Source organism: Leptodactylus fuscus, chromosome 6, assembly GCF_031893055.1.
Source record: "Leptodactylus fuscus isolate aLepFus1 chromosome 6, aLepFus1.hap2, whole genome shotgun sequence".
Taxonomy (NCBI): Eukaryota; Metazoa; Chordata; class Amphibia; order Anura; family Leptodactylidae; genus Leptodactylus; species Leptodactylus fuscus.
In genome coordinates this window covers 102085162-102102508 of record NC_134270.1, presented here as the reverse complement: position 1 = coordinate 102102508, position 17347 = coordinate 102085162, and the positions used below count along the sequence as shown (strand labels likewise).

The window sequence follows — 17347 nt, the reverse complement described above, 5'->3', positions numbered from 1 at the left end:
CTGTTCATCCTCACTGTACAACCACAGTGAGAAGGAGTCTTTTGGTTGATTGAAATTGACGGTGGTTGATAAAGTTCATGCTTGAGCACCAGAGTCTGACTAAAGGGTGGGCACCTAAAGTGCTTGCCACATGACCTCCACCAGTTGCAGTGGCTGGAGCAAACACTCACATTAAGAGAATGCTTCAACCTCTCTCCTTAGTGTATTGTGAGGTTTGCCCGGTGGTTTCATTCGGTGGTTTCATTCAGACTGAACACAGTGGTACAGTGATCTTTGTCATGCAGCCCAGGCCAAATTTTTTTTCTAGCACCAGGGCAATTGCACCAATGAATGTGTAAAACCTTAAAAAGAATTAACCAAGTAGCGTGTCATTACACAGTTGGAATTCAAGGCCCCAAGTTTTGGATTTTTGTTAAAGGGGCTAAAATGTAAATAAAACCATATAAATTTGGTATCCTCAGAATTGTACCGAAAAATAGAATATAGGTGACGTGTCATTTTGGTTGCACAGTGAACGCCGTAAAAACGAAGCCCATAGCAAAGTGGCACAAATGCACTTTTTCTTCTAATCCACCCCATTCTGAATTTTTTTCCAGCTTCCCAATATATTGTACAGAATAATTAATAGTACTATCACAAAGAACAATTTGTCCTGCAAACAATAAGACTTCATATGGCTCAGAGTGGAAAAATAAAAAAGTTATGGGCTTTCAAAGGGGAGAAGTCAAAAACAGAAAACGAAAATTGAAAAATGCTTGTGCCGGGAAGGGGTTAAAGATGATGGCTGCTCTGCAGCAGCACGGCCACCATAGCTACCATTTCTCTACTGTATTGTACAGCGGAGACCCAGAGCTAATGCCTGGCATTGCTGCTCAGGAAAAAAATAAAATGGTTCTGGTGGGAAAGGGTTAATTTGTATGCAGGGACCTCAAGCTAGTGGTGGCTGCTGGCAGCAATGTTATGTAATTGTATAACTATGCAGGTTATTTTTGAACATTTTTTATTTTTTTTCCCTTTTTATAAAACAAAAAACGGTGTGCCGTATAATAGTAGATAATGAGCATGGAGTGTTGCGTATGTTGATAAATATTGCATTAACTTGTGTGTTGTGCAGGATTACCGCTGGTGGTGGAGGACGTTCCTGGTGTCTGGAGGATCTGCTTTCTACGTTCTAGTTTACGCCGTTTTTTATTTTGTGAATAAGGTATGTTCATGTCCTAGCATTGGTTACTCCACCATTACAATGCAGCTATCTCATTCTTGCTTTTATTTGTCTTACAGTTGGATATTGTGGAGTTTATCCCTTCCCTCCTGTATTTTGGCTACACTACCCTCATGGTTCTCTCCTTCTGGCTCCTGACTGGGACCATTGGCTTCTATGCCGCCTACATGTTCATCCGGAAGATCTATGCAGCGGTGAAAATAGATTGATACCAAGCTCCTCTGCAGTTCTTCCAGCACAAGGCAGAGCCGGTCTCCTCTGCCAGGATGCCTCCATCAGAGGACAGTAACCAATAAAAAAAAAAAGAAAAAGAAAAAAAAAAATCTACAATCATCATCATCTTCTTCATGATCCAGAATGTATTGTTTGGTACTGTGTCCATGGACAGACTGAGGCGTTGTATCTTATAACTGCATTTTAACCTTTTGGTATTCCCATTTTCCAATGCGGGTTTTTACTTTTTGCCGGATCATTCCCATCTTTGCCATACTGTTCGCTCCTTTCTTTTTCACTTTTTTTTTTTTTTTTTTTTATAAATTATTATTCCTGTGTTATTGATCAGTGGGGATGAGGTGCGGTTGATAGAAACGCTTGGACATTTGGTGGTTGGGTGCCCATGAAGGAGAAGAACTAACTGGAATAAGAGGACTATCGCAGTGAGGCTTTTACAGATCTCCTGGTCACATGAGCTGGTGGTTACCATTTAGCACTGCCAACTAATGATAAATGCCAGTTTCAGGGAGGGGAATATTTGCCAAGGACTGTGAAACAAAATGAAGCATGTTCTCTCTGGAGGAGGTGGTGGTTCAATCCTGTATTTTTTGGCCTCATTTTGAGATTCTTTGTTTTTCTTTATTACACCAATCAGGTCCCTGGCTGAAAAGTGAACTGTTACAGATAATGGTTTAGCCCTCCAAATGGTTTGTGCCACAGATGGGGGTGTGTGGGTTCAGACTTTCTATTACAGCCTGGATGTTTTTAGCACATGGTATGGACTTAAGTGGGGGGGGTCCAATCTTATGTACATAAAGATGAATTATTGTATAATGTAAAGTTCAGCATCTTTTTAATAGACTTGGTATATTAGTTCTTCACAGTTGAAAATCTCCAGCGATCTAAACCCAACCTCAGAATAAATCGTGCTCCTAGTCTGATAATTTGCACAATGTATCAGTATGAAGTCCACAGCATTTAATGCACAATCTATTGTTTAGATGGGATTCAACTGTGGCAAACCCTCAACAGTGAGACATTTTAGGACTATACAGGTTTTCAGACTCTGCCTGTAGACAATGAGTGTTAATCACTTACTGTAAGAACTTACAATGGTGAGGAACTGAAAAACGTTGGTAAGATGCAGAACTTTACATAGTACAATAGTGTGTTTCAGGAAAGTCCCTTTCATAATTGATCTTTTCCTTGCACAGAGAGGAGGCAGACCTGTTGAGGCCTTCTGGATTTTTTTTTCTGCCAAAAGTGGATCTAGGGGATCCATTAGCCTGTTTGTATGAACTGTAAGTACAACAGTGTGATTGCTCCCCTATATGTTAGCTAAGACCCAAAGGAAAGGGATTAGTGGTATTTTCAGATCATGGACTTCCTTTTCTGTGGTCACATCCAGATACATCTTAATCTGGTCTCTCATTGGTGTGGGATGCTAACAGATTGGTTTAGAGTAGAATTCCCTCCCCCATAGACATTATCTGTGGGTGTAGCTATTCATCTTTACATTTATGGCTGACTTTCTTTCCATATCAGAGATGTGATGACCTGGTAGCGAGTTCAGGCTTTCATAGCCTCTCATCCTCCTCTCTGGTGGGAGACAAGTTCACTTTAAATTATTTTCAACTTTTTAATGAATATCCTCTTGAAATTACGGATTTGTCTTTTTTATTGTTGTCCATCTCTATGTCCTTTTGTAAATAAATGCCCCTTCAGGTGTTTCATTCTGGTAGACTATCTCCTCTGTAGAATGGAAAGATCAGGCATTGGAAATTGGACTAGCAGAGATTAGTCATATCTACTTGGTGCTATCCGAGGTGAGAGAGGTTTTAAGACGCTGAGAGATGGAAACTTCATATTTGAAATCCATTACTCTTTAGTACTGAAGGAATTTATTGTTGATTATATTGTTAATTTGTTTTCCCTTAGTCCTAACAGCAGCACACTAGATGAAATTTACCTTATGAAATTTGCAATTCCTGGAGTCCGGAGGCAGTACACACATGGGATATTACTCCCCTAGATACAATTAGAAGAGACGGACAATAATCATTAATTAAAAAAATTAAGGCCCTCCTATTGGAGGAGCCCTGCCCTACTCAGTCTCAGTATGGTAACCAAAGCAATAAGCAACAAATAGGGTGGGCGTGCTGTACTGCCTTCAGACTCCAGGAAATGCAAATTTCATACAGTAAATTTAATCTTTCCTGTTCGTCCGGCGGCAGTACACACATGGAAACTTATAAAGCAATATTACTTGGGTGGGGATAACCCAATAACCACTTGACCGAACCCTCAGAGTCCATTACATTCAATTTTTGCCATGAAATTGGACAAACAGTGCCTCCGACTTCCTGTATGCCTTTGATACCTCCTAAATACTCGTATGATATGGCCCTTCTAAGGCTTGGTTCACACATGAGTATGCCATCCGTCCGTCTGAATTCCGTTTGAGACTTTAAAACGGACTGATGCACATACTGATTGTATACTGACACCTTTTTTATGCTGATAGCAAAGGCTGTGGCCCCTAGAGGACATCTTTCCTGACAAGGAGAGGACATCTAGTGGTGCACAAAATAGAAAAAAATTTTTTTTTTCATAAATATACATATTTTAAAATATTCCATAGATTAAAGTCTGTATAATAATAATACACCTGTAAGCTGTATAATAATGCACTTACAGGTTGCATAACACCAATACACCTGCAGGCTGTAGAACACCAATTCACTTATAGGATGTAGAATAGCAATGCACGTGCAAGCTGTGCCTACAACCTCAGAATACAAATTGCTACTAATGGACAAGCATTAACTTAGAAAACAACACAACACTTGCTTTTCCAGCTCTGAGGGTCTGGCTTGTTTCAGCAGGTGGTGATTATACCATGCCAAACACCAAATACTTCTCTTTTCTGAAATCCGGCGCGACTACGTTGCTGTCGCACATGTGCAGAACCCAAGATGGTGCAGGCTACACATGAGGTAAGCATTTCCAGGCTTCTTCATTGGGAAATTTCCTCCAGCAGAAACATCTACCTTAAGCAGAATCTGCGGGATAAGCCAGCAAAGCTGGACTGTTACTAATGAAAGTAGTCTTGCCCCATCCAGTAGCAACTGTTCCACACAGGCTTACTGGGAATCTGCCAGCCAGATCTCATGAGATCTTTCCAGTTCTGCTTCCCCTGGCTGGGCTTTTTCTTTAGAGCAAGGGAAGCTTCATAAGGCAAAAGAGACAAACAAAAAGAAAAGGAAAAAGAGTCCTGCCTCTTCTAGTTTCAAGAGAAATAAAAAATACTGAGACTGAGTAGGGCGGGGGTTCCTCTTATATGGGGGCCTTAATTGTCTAATGATTATTGCTTGTTACCCTGTCTCTTATAATTGTATCTAGCGGAGTAATATCTCGTGTGTATTGCTGACCCTGTGTGCTGGTAGGACTAAGGGACAACAGATTAACAACATAATCCTTACGTTTTACCAGCAGAGCAATATGGTGGATGTAGCAAGCAGACCCATAGGGAGGCTCTTCTCGCATTACAGTGCTCAACATTGAAGGCCTTGGCCTCTGAGCTATATATTTGTAAGCTATAATGTTTAACACAAGGTAATTGGGAGCCCCAAGAGGCAGCTGCACAGATCTGTTGTATAGGAACAGAAAGATTTTCTACCCAAGAGGCAGAATTGGTTCTAGTTGAGTGAGCCATAACACACTCAGGAGTTAAGTCCTGTGAAGAAAAGACAATATTTATAGCTTCTTTTAGCCGGTTGTTTCTTCCTGCTGAAGATATTAACAAGAAGATTTTCAGACTTCCTGAAAGGTCTTGTGTGCTGAAGACAGATTTGTAAACACCTCACCAGACCCAGAGACTAGAGTTATATCTCTCCAGAAGAGGGAAATGAGAAAAAAAAAAAAACACAGGTAAGGACACTACCTGATTAATATTAGCCCAGGAGGGCACCTTAGGATCCAGTGCCATCCTATCCTCCTTATACAGGGAACAGAATTTCTCTACCTTGGTGTTCACCACCACCCCATTCAGGGTGATTTGATGAAAGTTCTCCTGGTCGAGAGACCATTCTCTCGCCACAGTGAGGCACCAACTCAACTGATCTGCTATTATCTTAAGGGGACCCTTTGATACGAACAGCAGACAGATGAGTCAGATTCTTTTTTTTGCCCAGGTGGAAATCGGATCCGTTTGCCTCAGTATGATAGAAACCTGGTGCCTCCTTGCTTGTTCAAATACAGAACGGTCATCATATTGTTGGACTGGACTTTTGCAGCCTTGACCTGAGAAGAGGGGCAAAATGGAGGAGCGCCAGGCAAACCGCTGATTTCGTCCCAACTGGATGACATAGATCTCTCTAGGATGTTCCAGTTCACCTCAATTGGCATCTTGTTTAGGTTGCACTCCCCGGCCAGAGTGAGATGCATTGGTGGTCAACAGGGTCCAACGAGGTTGAACCCTGAACATTCCTTAACGCCCTTCTAAAGCACCTTTCCTCTCAGCAGGAAGTAAACAGATCTTAATAAACTTGTCCTGAGGCAAACGACAGAAGCCGCCACTGAACAGCACAACATCTACCGCTGTGCATCATATATCCCCCCCATCAGAGTCCCCCTACCACAACCACAATATCTAGGAGGTCCTACAAAAGGAAGCTGCCCAGTTCTAGTCCAGAGGCAGAGTGCTGATCTGCAGTGACCTCAACGCCAGGATGGGCACAGAGAAGCACTATCTGTCCTCCGATGGAAACTTGAACATCCTTGGAGGCGAGATCCACCACCTGGAATCTGCACAGACAAGAAGAAATAGCTATGACAGAGTCATCAACAAGAGCGGGAAACACAGTGGTCCCAATGGCATCCTACCAGAGATTATCAAATACAGTTCTCCAGACATATGTGCGGCACTGGCAAAACTATTCACCTTCATCCTCAGCACCAGACACTTCCATCAAGACTGGAACAAAGGCCTCATAAACCCCACCTATAAGAACGGGGACCAATATGATCCTGGCAACTACAGAGGGATCTGCTGTTCAACAGCGTCATTAAAGGGGCTCTATCACTAGGAAAAGTCATTTTTAACTAATCACACCTTTGTATAGCCCTTAGAAAGTCTATTCCACACCTACCTTTTGTATGTAGATTGCCTCACTGGTTTCTGAATAAGTCCGTTTTTATTCATATGCTAATTAGACTAGTGCACGATAGAAGGTGCACACCTCTCCTATTGTCTTCTATGGGAGACGGCTGCTGCTGATGATGACTCAGCTTCCTGTTTGCTTCACACACATAGAAGATAATGGGAGAGAAGAGGCTGCTGGGAACTTCCTGTGCTGGCTGGAGGCTCATTAGCATATCAATAAAAACGGACTTATTCAGAGACCACTGAGGCAATCTACATACTAAAGGTAGGTGTGGAATAGCCTTTCTAAAGTCTATGCAAGCATGTGATTAGATAAAAATGACTTTTCCCAGTGATAGAGCCCCTTTAATAACAGAATCCTCACCTTCCTCCTCAGCAAGAGCCAAGCCGGGGTCATGCCAAACCACCGTACCACGGATCATATCAACACCCTGCACAGCCTCATCATCAAGACCCACGAAAATATTCACCTGTTATGTGTACTTTAAAGGGGTATTCCCATCTACATAATTATTTTTTAATTTGTAGATGATTAGATGTTAAACATTATTGCAAATATAAGTAATTAAAAATTCTGCAGAGTTTTAAAGATTTTCTGTAACTTTCTTAGTGGTGACAGTCTATTATCTTGATCGGTTGCCATGGATACGACCACCAATGCAGAAACTTTCTAAGGTCAGAAAATCAGCCATGATTTCTTTATTGTGGCCATGATATCTTCTGATACATGTAGTGTCCCTGCCTGATAACCCGGCTACAATAAGAAAATCATGGCTGGGTTCCTGACAAGTCCCAGACCATAGAAAGTTTCCGCATTAGTGGTCGTATCCATGGCAACCGATCAAGATAAAAGACTGTCACCACTAAGAAAGTTAGAAAATCTTTAAAACTCTGCAGAATTTTTAATTACTTATATTTGCAAAAATGTTTAACTTTTAATTATCTACAAATATAGATAGGATTATGTACATGGGAATACCCCTTTAAGAAGGCATTCAACTCAGTGTGGCACCTGGGCCTGCTCCTGAAACTCCTGGAGAGTGGAATAGGAGGGAGAATGTATGAGGTCATCAAGAGCTCCTACACCAGAAACCAATGTAGCGTGAAGGTGAGCAAGAAGAAGACAGCATATTTCCAACAGTCAAATATAAAAGTTCAGCTCACAGCGGCCAAGGATCCAAGAGATGTCCAATATAAAATTTTACTTTTATTCACATCTTCTTAAAATCATTACAGCAAGTAACCAAGGAGCTATAAAGTGCCTTTTTTGACTTTATAGCTCCTTGGTTACTTGCTGTAATGATTTTAAGAAGATGTGGATAAAAGTTAAATTTTATATTGGACATCTCTTGGATCCTTGGCCGTTGTGAGCTGAACTTTTATATTTGATTGTCGTTTCAACCTACCAAAAGTCCGTATGGTGTTTTTGCTCCCGGAATGAAGGCTATACTACAATTTACATGGTGAGCTGAAGAGAAATTATTTTTCATTGTTTGATATTTCCAGCAGGCCTGAGCGGTCAGACAGCCCTGGAGGCCTCACCAACACCAGGCCTTACCATGCATGATTGCAAGGTGAAGTTCCTGCTGTACGCTGACGACCTCTTGCTTCTGTCCCCCACTGAGAGAGGCCTACAAGACAGTCTGACAGCCCTGGAAAAATTGAGCACCAAGTGCACTACCCATCAATCAAAAGAAGACCAAAATCATGGTATTCCAGAAAAAGGGTCACAATAAAGCCTCCATCTCCCACTTCACATTAAACGGATCCACACTGGAGAAAACCAGCAGTTACACCTACCTGGGGCTGGAGTTTATCCAATCAGGGAGTTTAAAAGCAGCAATAGAAACCCCAAAAAGAAAATCCAGCAGAACCTTCTAAACTATCAGAAGGCAGCTGTACCACCTCAAACCACTAGTGAGGGTCTGGCTGAAGATATTTGATGCAGTCATTATCCCAATTCTTCTCTATAGCAGTGAGGTCTGGGGCCTGTCCACCTACCCAGACCAGCCAAAGTGGGATTCCAGCCCAACAGAGACCTTCCATCTAGAGTTCTGCAAGTACCTCCACCATGTCCATTGCAGCACCTCCAACATGGCATGACGGACAAAACTGGGAAGGCTTCCCCTATTGCTCACCATGCAGAACAGGGCGCTATCATTCTGGACACATTCAAGGCAGCAGCCCCGGTTCTTACCACTACCAAACCTAGCTAAGCCACAGAGCCCAGAGCAAACCTGGTGCCCTCCAACCGAGTGTCAGCCACCTGCCCAGCCAAAACCCCCAACATGCTCTGCCCTGAGACACCACCACATAGAAAAAAACTTAAACTAGAGCTATCTTTTCAAGAACATTATACAAAATATTAAGATCAGGGGTAGACCAGGGTTTTCTCACCGAGAAAGAAGTAGAATTTCTGTACGTACAACATCCAACCATATCTATTTTTCACGGACTACCCAAAGTCCATAAAAATACATTCCCTCCACTATTAAGACCCATTATTGCAGGCATAGGATCTTTAAATGAACCCACTTGCGCATGAATTGATTAAATTTTACAACCACTAGTCATGCGAGTACCCGGTTTCATAGGACACCAAAGATCTCTTAAAAACATTTCCGGACTTTTAGTGGCATTCCAACTTTAAGTGGCTCACTTGTGATGTTGTATCACTTTACTCAAGCATTACGCACAATCTTATTTATATTCACACTCCAATTATTCAGAAGAGTTCAATGAATATATTATAGAAGTAGTAAAATATCTACTAAAGCACAATTACTTTATGTCCAATGAGGAGTGCTTCTTACAGCTATGTGGTGTACCGATGGGGGCGAAATTTTTTCTCTCTCTTACCAATCCCACTATGGCATGGTGGGAGGAATATGTCACCTTTACATCTCAGAATCCATTTATACAGGATATAAAGTATTACAGTAGATACATTGATGACGTGCTATTGGTGTGGTCGGGGGAAGAGAAGACAGCTACCGCCTTCACCGACCACATCAACAGTAATGCCTATAATCTCAGATTTGCCTCCCATTTCAGTATCTCCAGTATAGATTTTCTAGATGTCACACTCATTGCAGATGTCCAAAATCAGAGTAATTACCAAACAACACCGAAAACCTCAAGCAGGAAATACAACATTACATGCAAATAGTCTACATCCAAAACATACCATCAAGGCCATCGCAGTTGGGGAACTTACAAGAGCGAAAAGAATATGCTCAGAAACCAGAGATTATGAAACAGAATCTAAGATCATCTGTAATACTTTCTGCAAGAGGCTATCAAAATGGAACTTGGACGGAGCTAGGAAATTAGTTAAGACCAAAACACGTTTTAATCTTTTATCGGACACAATTAAGGATACGTCTAATACTGAATCACAGTATTTACAGTATATTTCTCAACCCCTTACAGCACAGACTATGAAAATATAAAAATCATCAAGAAAAATTTAATGATACTGAAACAAGACGACATACTGAACAACATACTTGAAGCTGGTTGCCAGTATGTGGCAAAAAGGTGAAAGACACCAGGTAATATATCTTCACTAAGTTATTACTTATCTCATAGGGTACAACACAGAATATGATCAGATATAAAAGGATTTTTCAGATGCGGCAATAGCCGATGTAATATGTGCATCTATGCTAACAAAACTAAAATTTTCTCGGGAACATCAAATACAATTACATTAACTCATTTTAAAACTGTGATTCGGACCATGTGATATATTTAATCACATGTAGGAGCTGAATTTAAAATATGTAGGCTGTACGTCAAGACCTTTGAACACTAGAATTGCAGAACACCTACGAGACAGTGTCAAATAAAGTCACTGTCAGTAGATCTGGGGTTTCAAAGCATTTCTTTGAAATACATGGTGGAGATATAAATTCTTTCCAATTTCATGCAATAGAAGCTGTCACTAAACCTCCACGTGGAAGGAACTGGCAGCACAAACTTTATAAAAGAGAAGCATTTTGGATTTTCACTCTCAATACAAGATATCCCTTAAAGCATGAACCTAAAAACTGACCATTCTGATATTTGAAACTTTCAAAAATAGATCTTCTATATACAGTATGTTGGCTGTTATATACATCTTTAACGCCAGCAGATATGGATATCTTTCATTTATTACAATAGATAGTATGCCTTTACTCTATTCTTGATACTTAACTATATGTTGGCAGGAGAGATTCCAATTCGTTGGGTATCTGCAGCTTCCTATACATCATACAAGTTCTCGCGCATGCCTAGTATATTCATATGTCATCTTGACTAAGGGCAACTCTCACGGAGTATGCACAAGTCTTTTTCAGCCATATTTGATAAGGGCACATCACGTCCAATGATAGGCTCCTTCACAGGGCACAGCCGAAAGTATCATCTGACACTCTGCGGATATTGTATCCTGCGGGCACACTAGATACTTTACATCTAATATCATACTACCTTATCTCCACCTTTGAATGCTAGGTCATACATGAGAATGTACTCATTTGACACAGTACTTGAAAATAGCCACGACAAACATGACAGTGATTGACACAATTAATAAAAAATGTAAGCAATGTTCAGATGATTTTGAAAAATGTTCTTTATTATTCAAGGTGTCTCATTTTAATTATATACATTGATACTGTTTTGTATAATTACTGAAATCACCGATATTGCTGTATGTGTAGTTTCTTCTACATTTGATGTATAATGTCTAATCAATCATGACTTCCGTCCAAGTGCAGATGGGAGGGGCCCCCTTCTTTTAGACATGTTTTAATTAATTATATATAAGCTTGGTAGTCCGTGCACACATCTATGCCATGATTAAGAAGCTATATGCCTTGAAACGCGTAGGCTAGTTTGTGAACCAACCTCTGCACTTGGACCTATTACTATTTTTACTTGGGAGTATATCTCCCATGAAATAAAAGTCAAGTTTTATTGTAACCTATGGTCGATCTTAGAGTGCTGGAGTTTTTCATATTTTTCCTCATCTATGCTCTGAACAAGTAGAAAATAAAGGGGGGGTCATAGAAAGCGGCAAAGAGCAGTATGTCGAACAATGGAGAAACGCAATGAATAACTCCAAGAAACACACTGTGCACCAATCACTGCAAAGGGACTACACCATGGCCACCTACCTGGAGAAGAGACCCCAACCCAAACAGACGCTGAGCCTGTACAGACTGAGCGCCCACAGTCTAGAGATGGAGTCAGGGCGACACAAGCCGACGTACAAGTCACGGGAGAACAGACTGTGCCAACACCTGGAAGATGAGGCCCATTTCCTGCTACACTGCACCAAATACTTCCCCCCCCCCCCATACCTACCACTCTCTTTACTTTGGCAATGCCAAAAGTCTATTCAGATATGTCGGTAAAGCTTTTAGATCTTAGGAACACATTGGGTCTTGTAATAAAGCACGTGTATGCAGTTGACTTGCCAGGCTGTGAGAAAATAGGAGAGATGTCCTCCAACAGGCTGGCCACTGTAGGAGGAATACTGGTGGTGTCAAATCAGGCTTTTATCTCCCTCCTTCGAGAACTTGCATCCAGATCCTTTGCTCTGATACATCTCTGATACTGATGTCTGCAATGTGAAGGCTGGTTGGATCCTCTGAGCTTTGCTGAAGAGCTTGCCAGGCTCAAAGGGAAAAGAGGAGATATTATACTTGGAGGTGTTAACAGCTCTTCAGGGTTTTAACCACAAAGGCCTCCTTGCTGCTGTAGAAAGTGCCATAGATTTTGAAGCAAGTTTCACCTGATGGAGGGAAGATTCAGTCAAATAACCAGCCGCCAGGAAGACTGACCGCATTAAGGTCAAGTGGTTCTCTCTAGAGACCCCAGACTCAACTGAGCAAAATCTGATTGCAACTTTACTACCTCGCTGGAAGCAATACCCACAGAAGTTTGGATGGAGGCAATGGAATAGGCTCTCCTAAAGGTACACTCTGTACGTTTATCTATGGGGTCTTGGGGGTTTGAGCCATCCTCAACTAGCACAATAGTGCGGTGGGATGGCTGTCACAATGTCCACTTTAGGTGGGAGACCACAGCGGTCCTGTTAGTCTTCTGCTATAGTAAAACGGGTCTTAAACTTTCTAGCCATCAAAAAGGTGTTTTTGAGATGCTTCCACTCAGCCGACATGGCCTTGACAAGTGTACTGTCCCTTTGGAAAGCGCTCGGCCTCCGCATGGTGGAACATGAGGCTTTCCTAGGGTCAACATCATGGATGCCTGACTGGATGGACTTTAGCAGTTTGTGCATCTTCTCCAAAGGAAAGAAAGTCCTGCCAAGCTCCTCAGACTGATCCTCGTCAGAGGAATGTGTCTTGTTCAGTACTTGGATCTCTTCATCAGATAGCACTACTGACAGACTGTGTAACCTCAGTACAAGGATTCTTAGTAATATGGGAGATAGACACCTGGCTCTCCTTCATGGAGTCTTCAACATATTTCTTAACCTATACTATAACATCCCATATAGGTGCTGCTTTGGGAGGTGATCCACGGCACTGGCGACAACCATCATAAAGAGGGATGTCACACTCTCTAAAAGCCAGTTGTTTACGCTTGGAGGAACTCTTCCTTCTGGATAAATTGCAAATGCCAGAAGCAGATGAAGACAACAAAATAAAATTCAGAAGCATAATACAATATTCATAGACACTTGGTGACATCATCAAAGAGGTGTCCCAGCAAAATAATCCGTTCGGAAACAAAACCAGAAAAAAAACATTTTAAAAAACTTATCAGAATGGAGTCTCAGACCGGAGAAGTCTGGGACAAGCACCGACGTAAGGGTGCATAAGAACACAGCAAGTAAGGGATTAAAAGAACCCCCTAAAAACAAGAACTTCATCGCTATCTTCTCTTTTCTATGGTGACCACCAAAACAAAGGCCAAAGCTCCAGAAGATACAGAGAGAAAAAAAAAAAAGAGGGGGAGTATGTATAAAAGAAAAAAGGGATTACATATAGAAGGACAAAGAAGATCATCATATGTAGCCTCCAATGCAATGCACCCATGGCATACAGTACATGAATTATTTGGATGCCAACTTGCCACAGATAAATGACTTCATGCAATTCATAATCTAGTAAATGTTTATTTAGCAAACTGCACTCTTTAAACAAAAAAAAAAAATAGAACAATATTTTTGACCCCCCATTACAAAATGAATTATTTTTGCTAATTGATCAAAAACTATTTATATCAAAGTGCTACAATGTCAGTGATTGGTCCGCATTGCTAATGATGCTAACGGCGCCACAGGCATGTTATATAAAATAAACATACAAGGTCTAAACCTCTGAGGTGATGCAGGTCTGTATATTCTATACAAAGGAGGATACTACACATACATCCCTTTACTGCAAAATGTTTTCTATTTCCAATACTTGAAGGGAAGAGCCTTATTGTGTCAGAGCAGATTTACAGATACAATGTTCCAGGTAGGCATGTTAGATTAACAGACATACAAGTAAAGAAAAAAATATATTCACACAAGGCCTCCCCACAGTATGATCAAGTCCACGCTAAGTATTTTTTTCTGAAATCTATGTTTTACATGTGGGTTATATAGCTGATTTTGATGTGGATTGAGTCATGGATTTCACAACTGTATTGTAAAATAATGAAAACAGTGGTAAACATCCATGGCATTTCTGCAACAGCTACAGCATACTGGAACTCTGAAACATTTTTTTTAACGTTCTTAGTGGATGTTTTGTTAAAAAAAAAAAAAAAAAAAAAAAAAAGTACTTACATTGCAATGTATGTTGGTGTGGAATTTTAGGGCACAAATTCCTTAAAAGTGTGAACTTGCCCTAAAGTGACTAATGTACCATAAACTTAATTCTTGGGTGGAGGCCTTTTTCAGAGTAGCCACATTGTTCATGGAGCTTAAAGGGGTTGGCCACTTTCAGACCAATATTGACAAATATACAATAGAAAGATATACAATTTTTCAATATACTTTCTGTATCAATTCCTCAGTTTTCTAGATCTCTTCTTGTTCATTCTGTTAGGGGGCGTTCACACTACCATCGGTGTCTGACAGGTAGTGTCCTCCCCTAGTGTCCGCTCAAAATCTGGCACGGACATTAGGAGTGGACACTAGCCGTGTCCGTGACACCTGTCATTTATTTAAATGGGCATAGGGTGCGTTCTTTTGCACTCCGTGCCCTTCCTTCCCTGTCCGCATGTAAAGATGTCCGACTTCTCAAGCGGACAGAAAAACCTGACATGTAGGGTTTTTCTGTCCGCTTGAAAAGTCGGACATCTTTACATGCGGACAGTGAAGGAAGGGCACGGAGTGCAAAAGAACGCACCCGATGCCCATTTAAATAAATGACAGGTGTCATGGACACAGCTAGTGTCCGCGCCAGATTTTGAGCGGACACTACCTGTCGGACACCGACGGTAGTGTGAACGCCCCCTTAGTTCTAGTGGATAAAAGCCTGACCATGGTCATGTGATTTACGGTCCATGGTCATGTGATAAGCACACAGGTGCACAGCTGATTACCAGGCAGATGTCTGATTACTGTGCTGTGACTGTAACAAGCTGTGCACCTGTGTACTCATCACATGACCATGGACCGTAAATCACATGACCATGGTCAGACTTTTATCCTCTAGAAGTAACAGAATGAATGACAGCAAGCAGAAATCTAAAAAACCGTGAGGTATACAGAAAGTATATTGGAAAATTGTATATCTTTTTATTGTACATTTGTTTGTCAATATTGGTCTGAAAGTGGCCAACCCCTTTAAGGGAGGAGGCAGTGTTTATCTGCCATGTCTCTCTTAAAAAAAAATAAAAAATAATAATAATCCTTTTGCCACTGTCATTTTAGGTCATTTAAATATCACTTTATAACAGGATAGAGCTCCGCATGGTTAAATTAACATTCTGACTGTCTGCATCGATTATTGGGGGTCCTAAAGGCAATGACACTTGGATTAATGTATGTGTATCACATGGTGTTCTGAGACCTCAGACCTCCATAGATCAACTGGTTGAAGAGACCACAGCGTTTGGGCAAATGGGACTGATGTGCTACTGTACCATACAATTGGTTGATGTCACGTCATCAGCACAGGGAAGAAGCTGAGCGCTTGAGGGTGCCGCAGCTTTGGCCTCTTTCAACACCCTGTGCAGAACCCCACTGGACACATATTGATTACCAATACTAGAAAACCCCTTTGATAAATCCTTCCCATTGTTCATGCTGAGGTCAATATATAAACTGTATGCAGTGGGCTCCTCCAATAGGTGGCTATGGGCCATATATATACCATACTGCTAATCCCTAATAAGTGAATGGCTAGAGCATTTCTGTGTCATAAAACACATTCTCTATTTCACCAGTGACATACAGATGACGAACACTGTCATAGGTGACACAGAAAGCTTTCTTACTGTTGTAGAAGACATCCCCCCTCCCCCTGTAACAACATCTCCCCATTTACATAGCTTTATGTCTCAAAGTGCTTCCAAAGACTTTGGGTACTGATACCCATACAAACTAAAGTGAGACTTCCATCTGTGAAGTGAGGTGACAGCATCAATGAAAGGGAATGAATAGACTTGGTCTCATGATCCCAAAAGACATTTATTTTACACTTTATTTTTTTTTTGTTTTAAATATGAAAATATCAGGACTTCCCAGATTCTCTCCCCCATGACTCTAATGGACAGATCTTAACACTAGAATCTGATAGATTAGGGTAGGTAGTCCAATCCTTTGTAACAAGATATGGTGATGCTGAAGTGCTTAATATATTTCAGACAGCTGTGATACAGTCCTATGAAAAAGTTTGGGCACCCCTATTAATCTTAATCATTTTTAGTTCTAAATATTTTGGTATTTGCAACAGCCATTTCAGTTTGATATATCTAATAACTGATGGACACAGTAATATTTCAGGATTGAAATGAGGTTTATTGTACTAACAGAAAATGCGCAATATGCATTAAACCAAAATTTGACCGGTGCAAAAGTATGGGCACCTCAACAGAAAAGTGACATTAATATTTAGTAGATCCTCCTTTTGCAAAGATAACAGCCTCTAGTCGCTTCTTGTAGCTTTTAATCAGTTCCTGGATCCTGGATAAAGGTATTTTGGACAAACAATTCAAGTTCAGTTAAGTTAGATGGTCGCCGAGCATGGACAGCCCGCTTCAAATCATCCCACAGATGTTCAATGATATTCAGGTCTAGGGACTGGGATGGCCATTCCAGAACATTGTAATTGTTCCTCTGCATGAATGCCTGAGGATTTGGAGCCGTGTTTTGGATCATTGTCTTGCTGAAATATCCATCCCCGGCGTAACTTCAACTTTGTCACTGATTCTTGAACATTATTCTCAAGAATCTGCTGATACTGAGTGGAATCCATGCGACCCTCAACTTTAACAAGATTCCCGGTGCCGGCATTGGCCACACAGCCCCAAAGCATGATGGAACCTCCACCAAATTTTACAGTGGGTAGCATGTGTTTTTCTTGGAATGCTGTTTCTTTTTGGACGCCATGCATAACGCCTTTTTTTATAACCAAACAACTCAATTTTTGTTTCCAAAATGAAGCTGCCTTGTCCAAATGTGCTTTTTCATACCTCAGGCAACTCTATTTGTGGCGTGCTTGCAGAAACGGCTTCTTTCTCATCACTCTCCCATACAGCTTCTATTTGTGCAAAGTGCGCTGTATAGTTGACCG

At 41.1% G+C, this 17347-nt stretch overlaps 1 protein-coding gene across 3 annotated transcripts in view; it reads left to right on the top strand.

The window, feature by feature from the left end:
* Positions 1-17347, top strand: part of TM9SF4 (transmembrane 9 superfamily member 4) — a 318186-nt gene that overhangs the window by 22347 nt on the left and 278492 nt on the right. For 2 of the 3 annotated variants that reach the window (XM_075276856.1, XM_075276854.1), the window contains exons 17-18: positions 1115-1204; positions 1282-3156. In XM_075276856.1, the coding sequence (XP_075132957.1) occupies positions 1115-1204; positions 1282-1431 (240 nt within the window). In that variant the 3' untranslated portion in view covers positions 1432-3156. Of the gene's footprint in view, positions 1-1114; positions 1205-1281; positions 3157-17347 lie in introns of those variants that run through there. The other variant, XR_012716888.1, reaches the window with a different exon arrangement.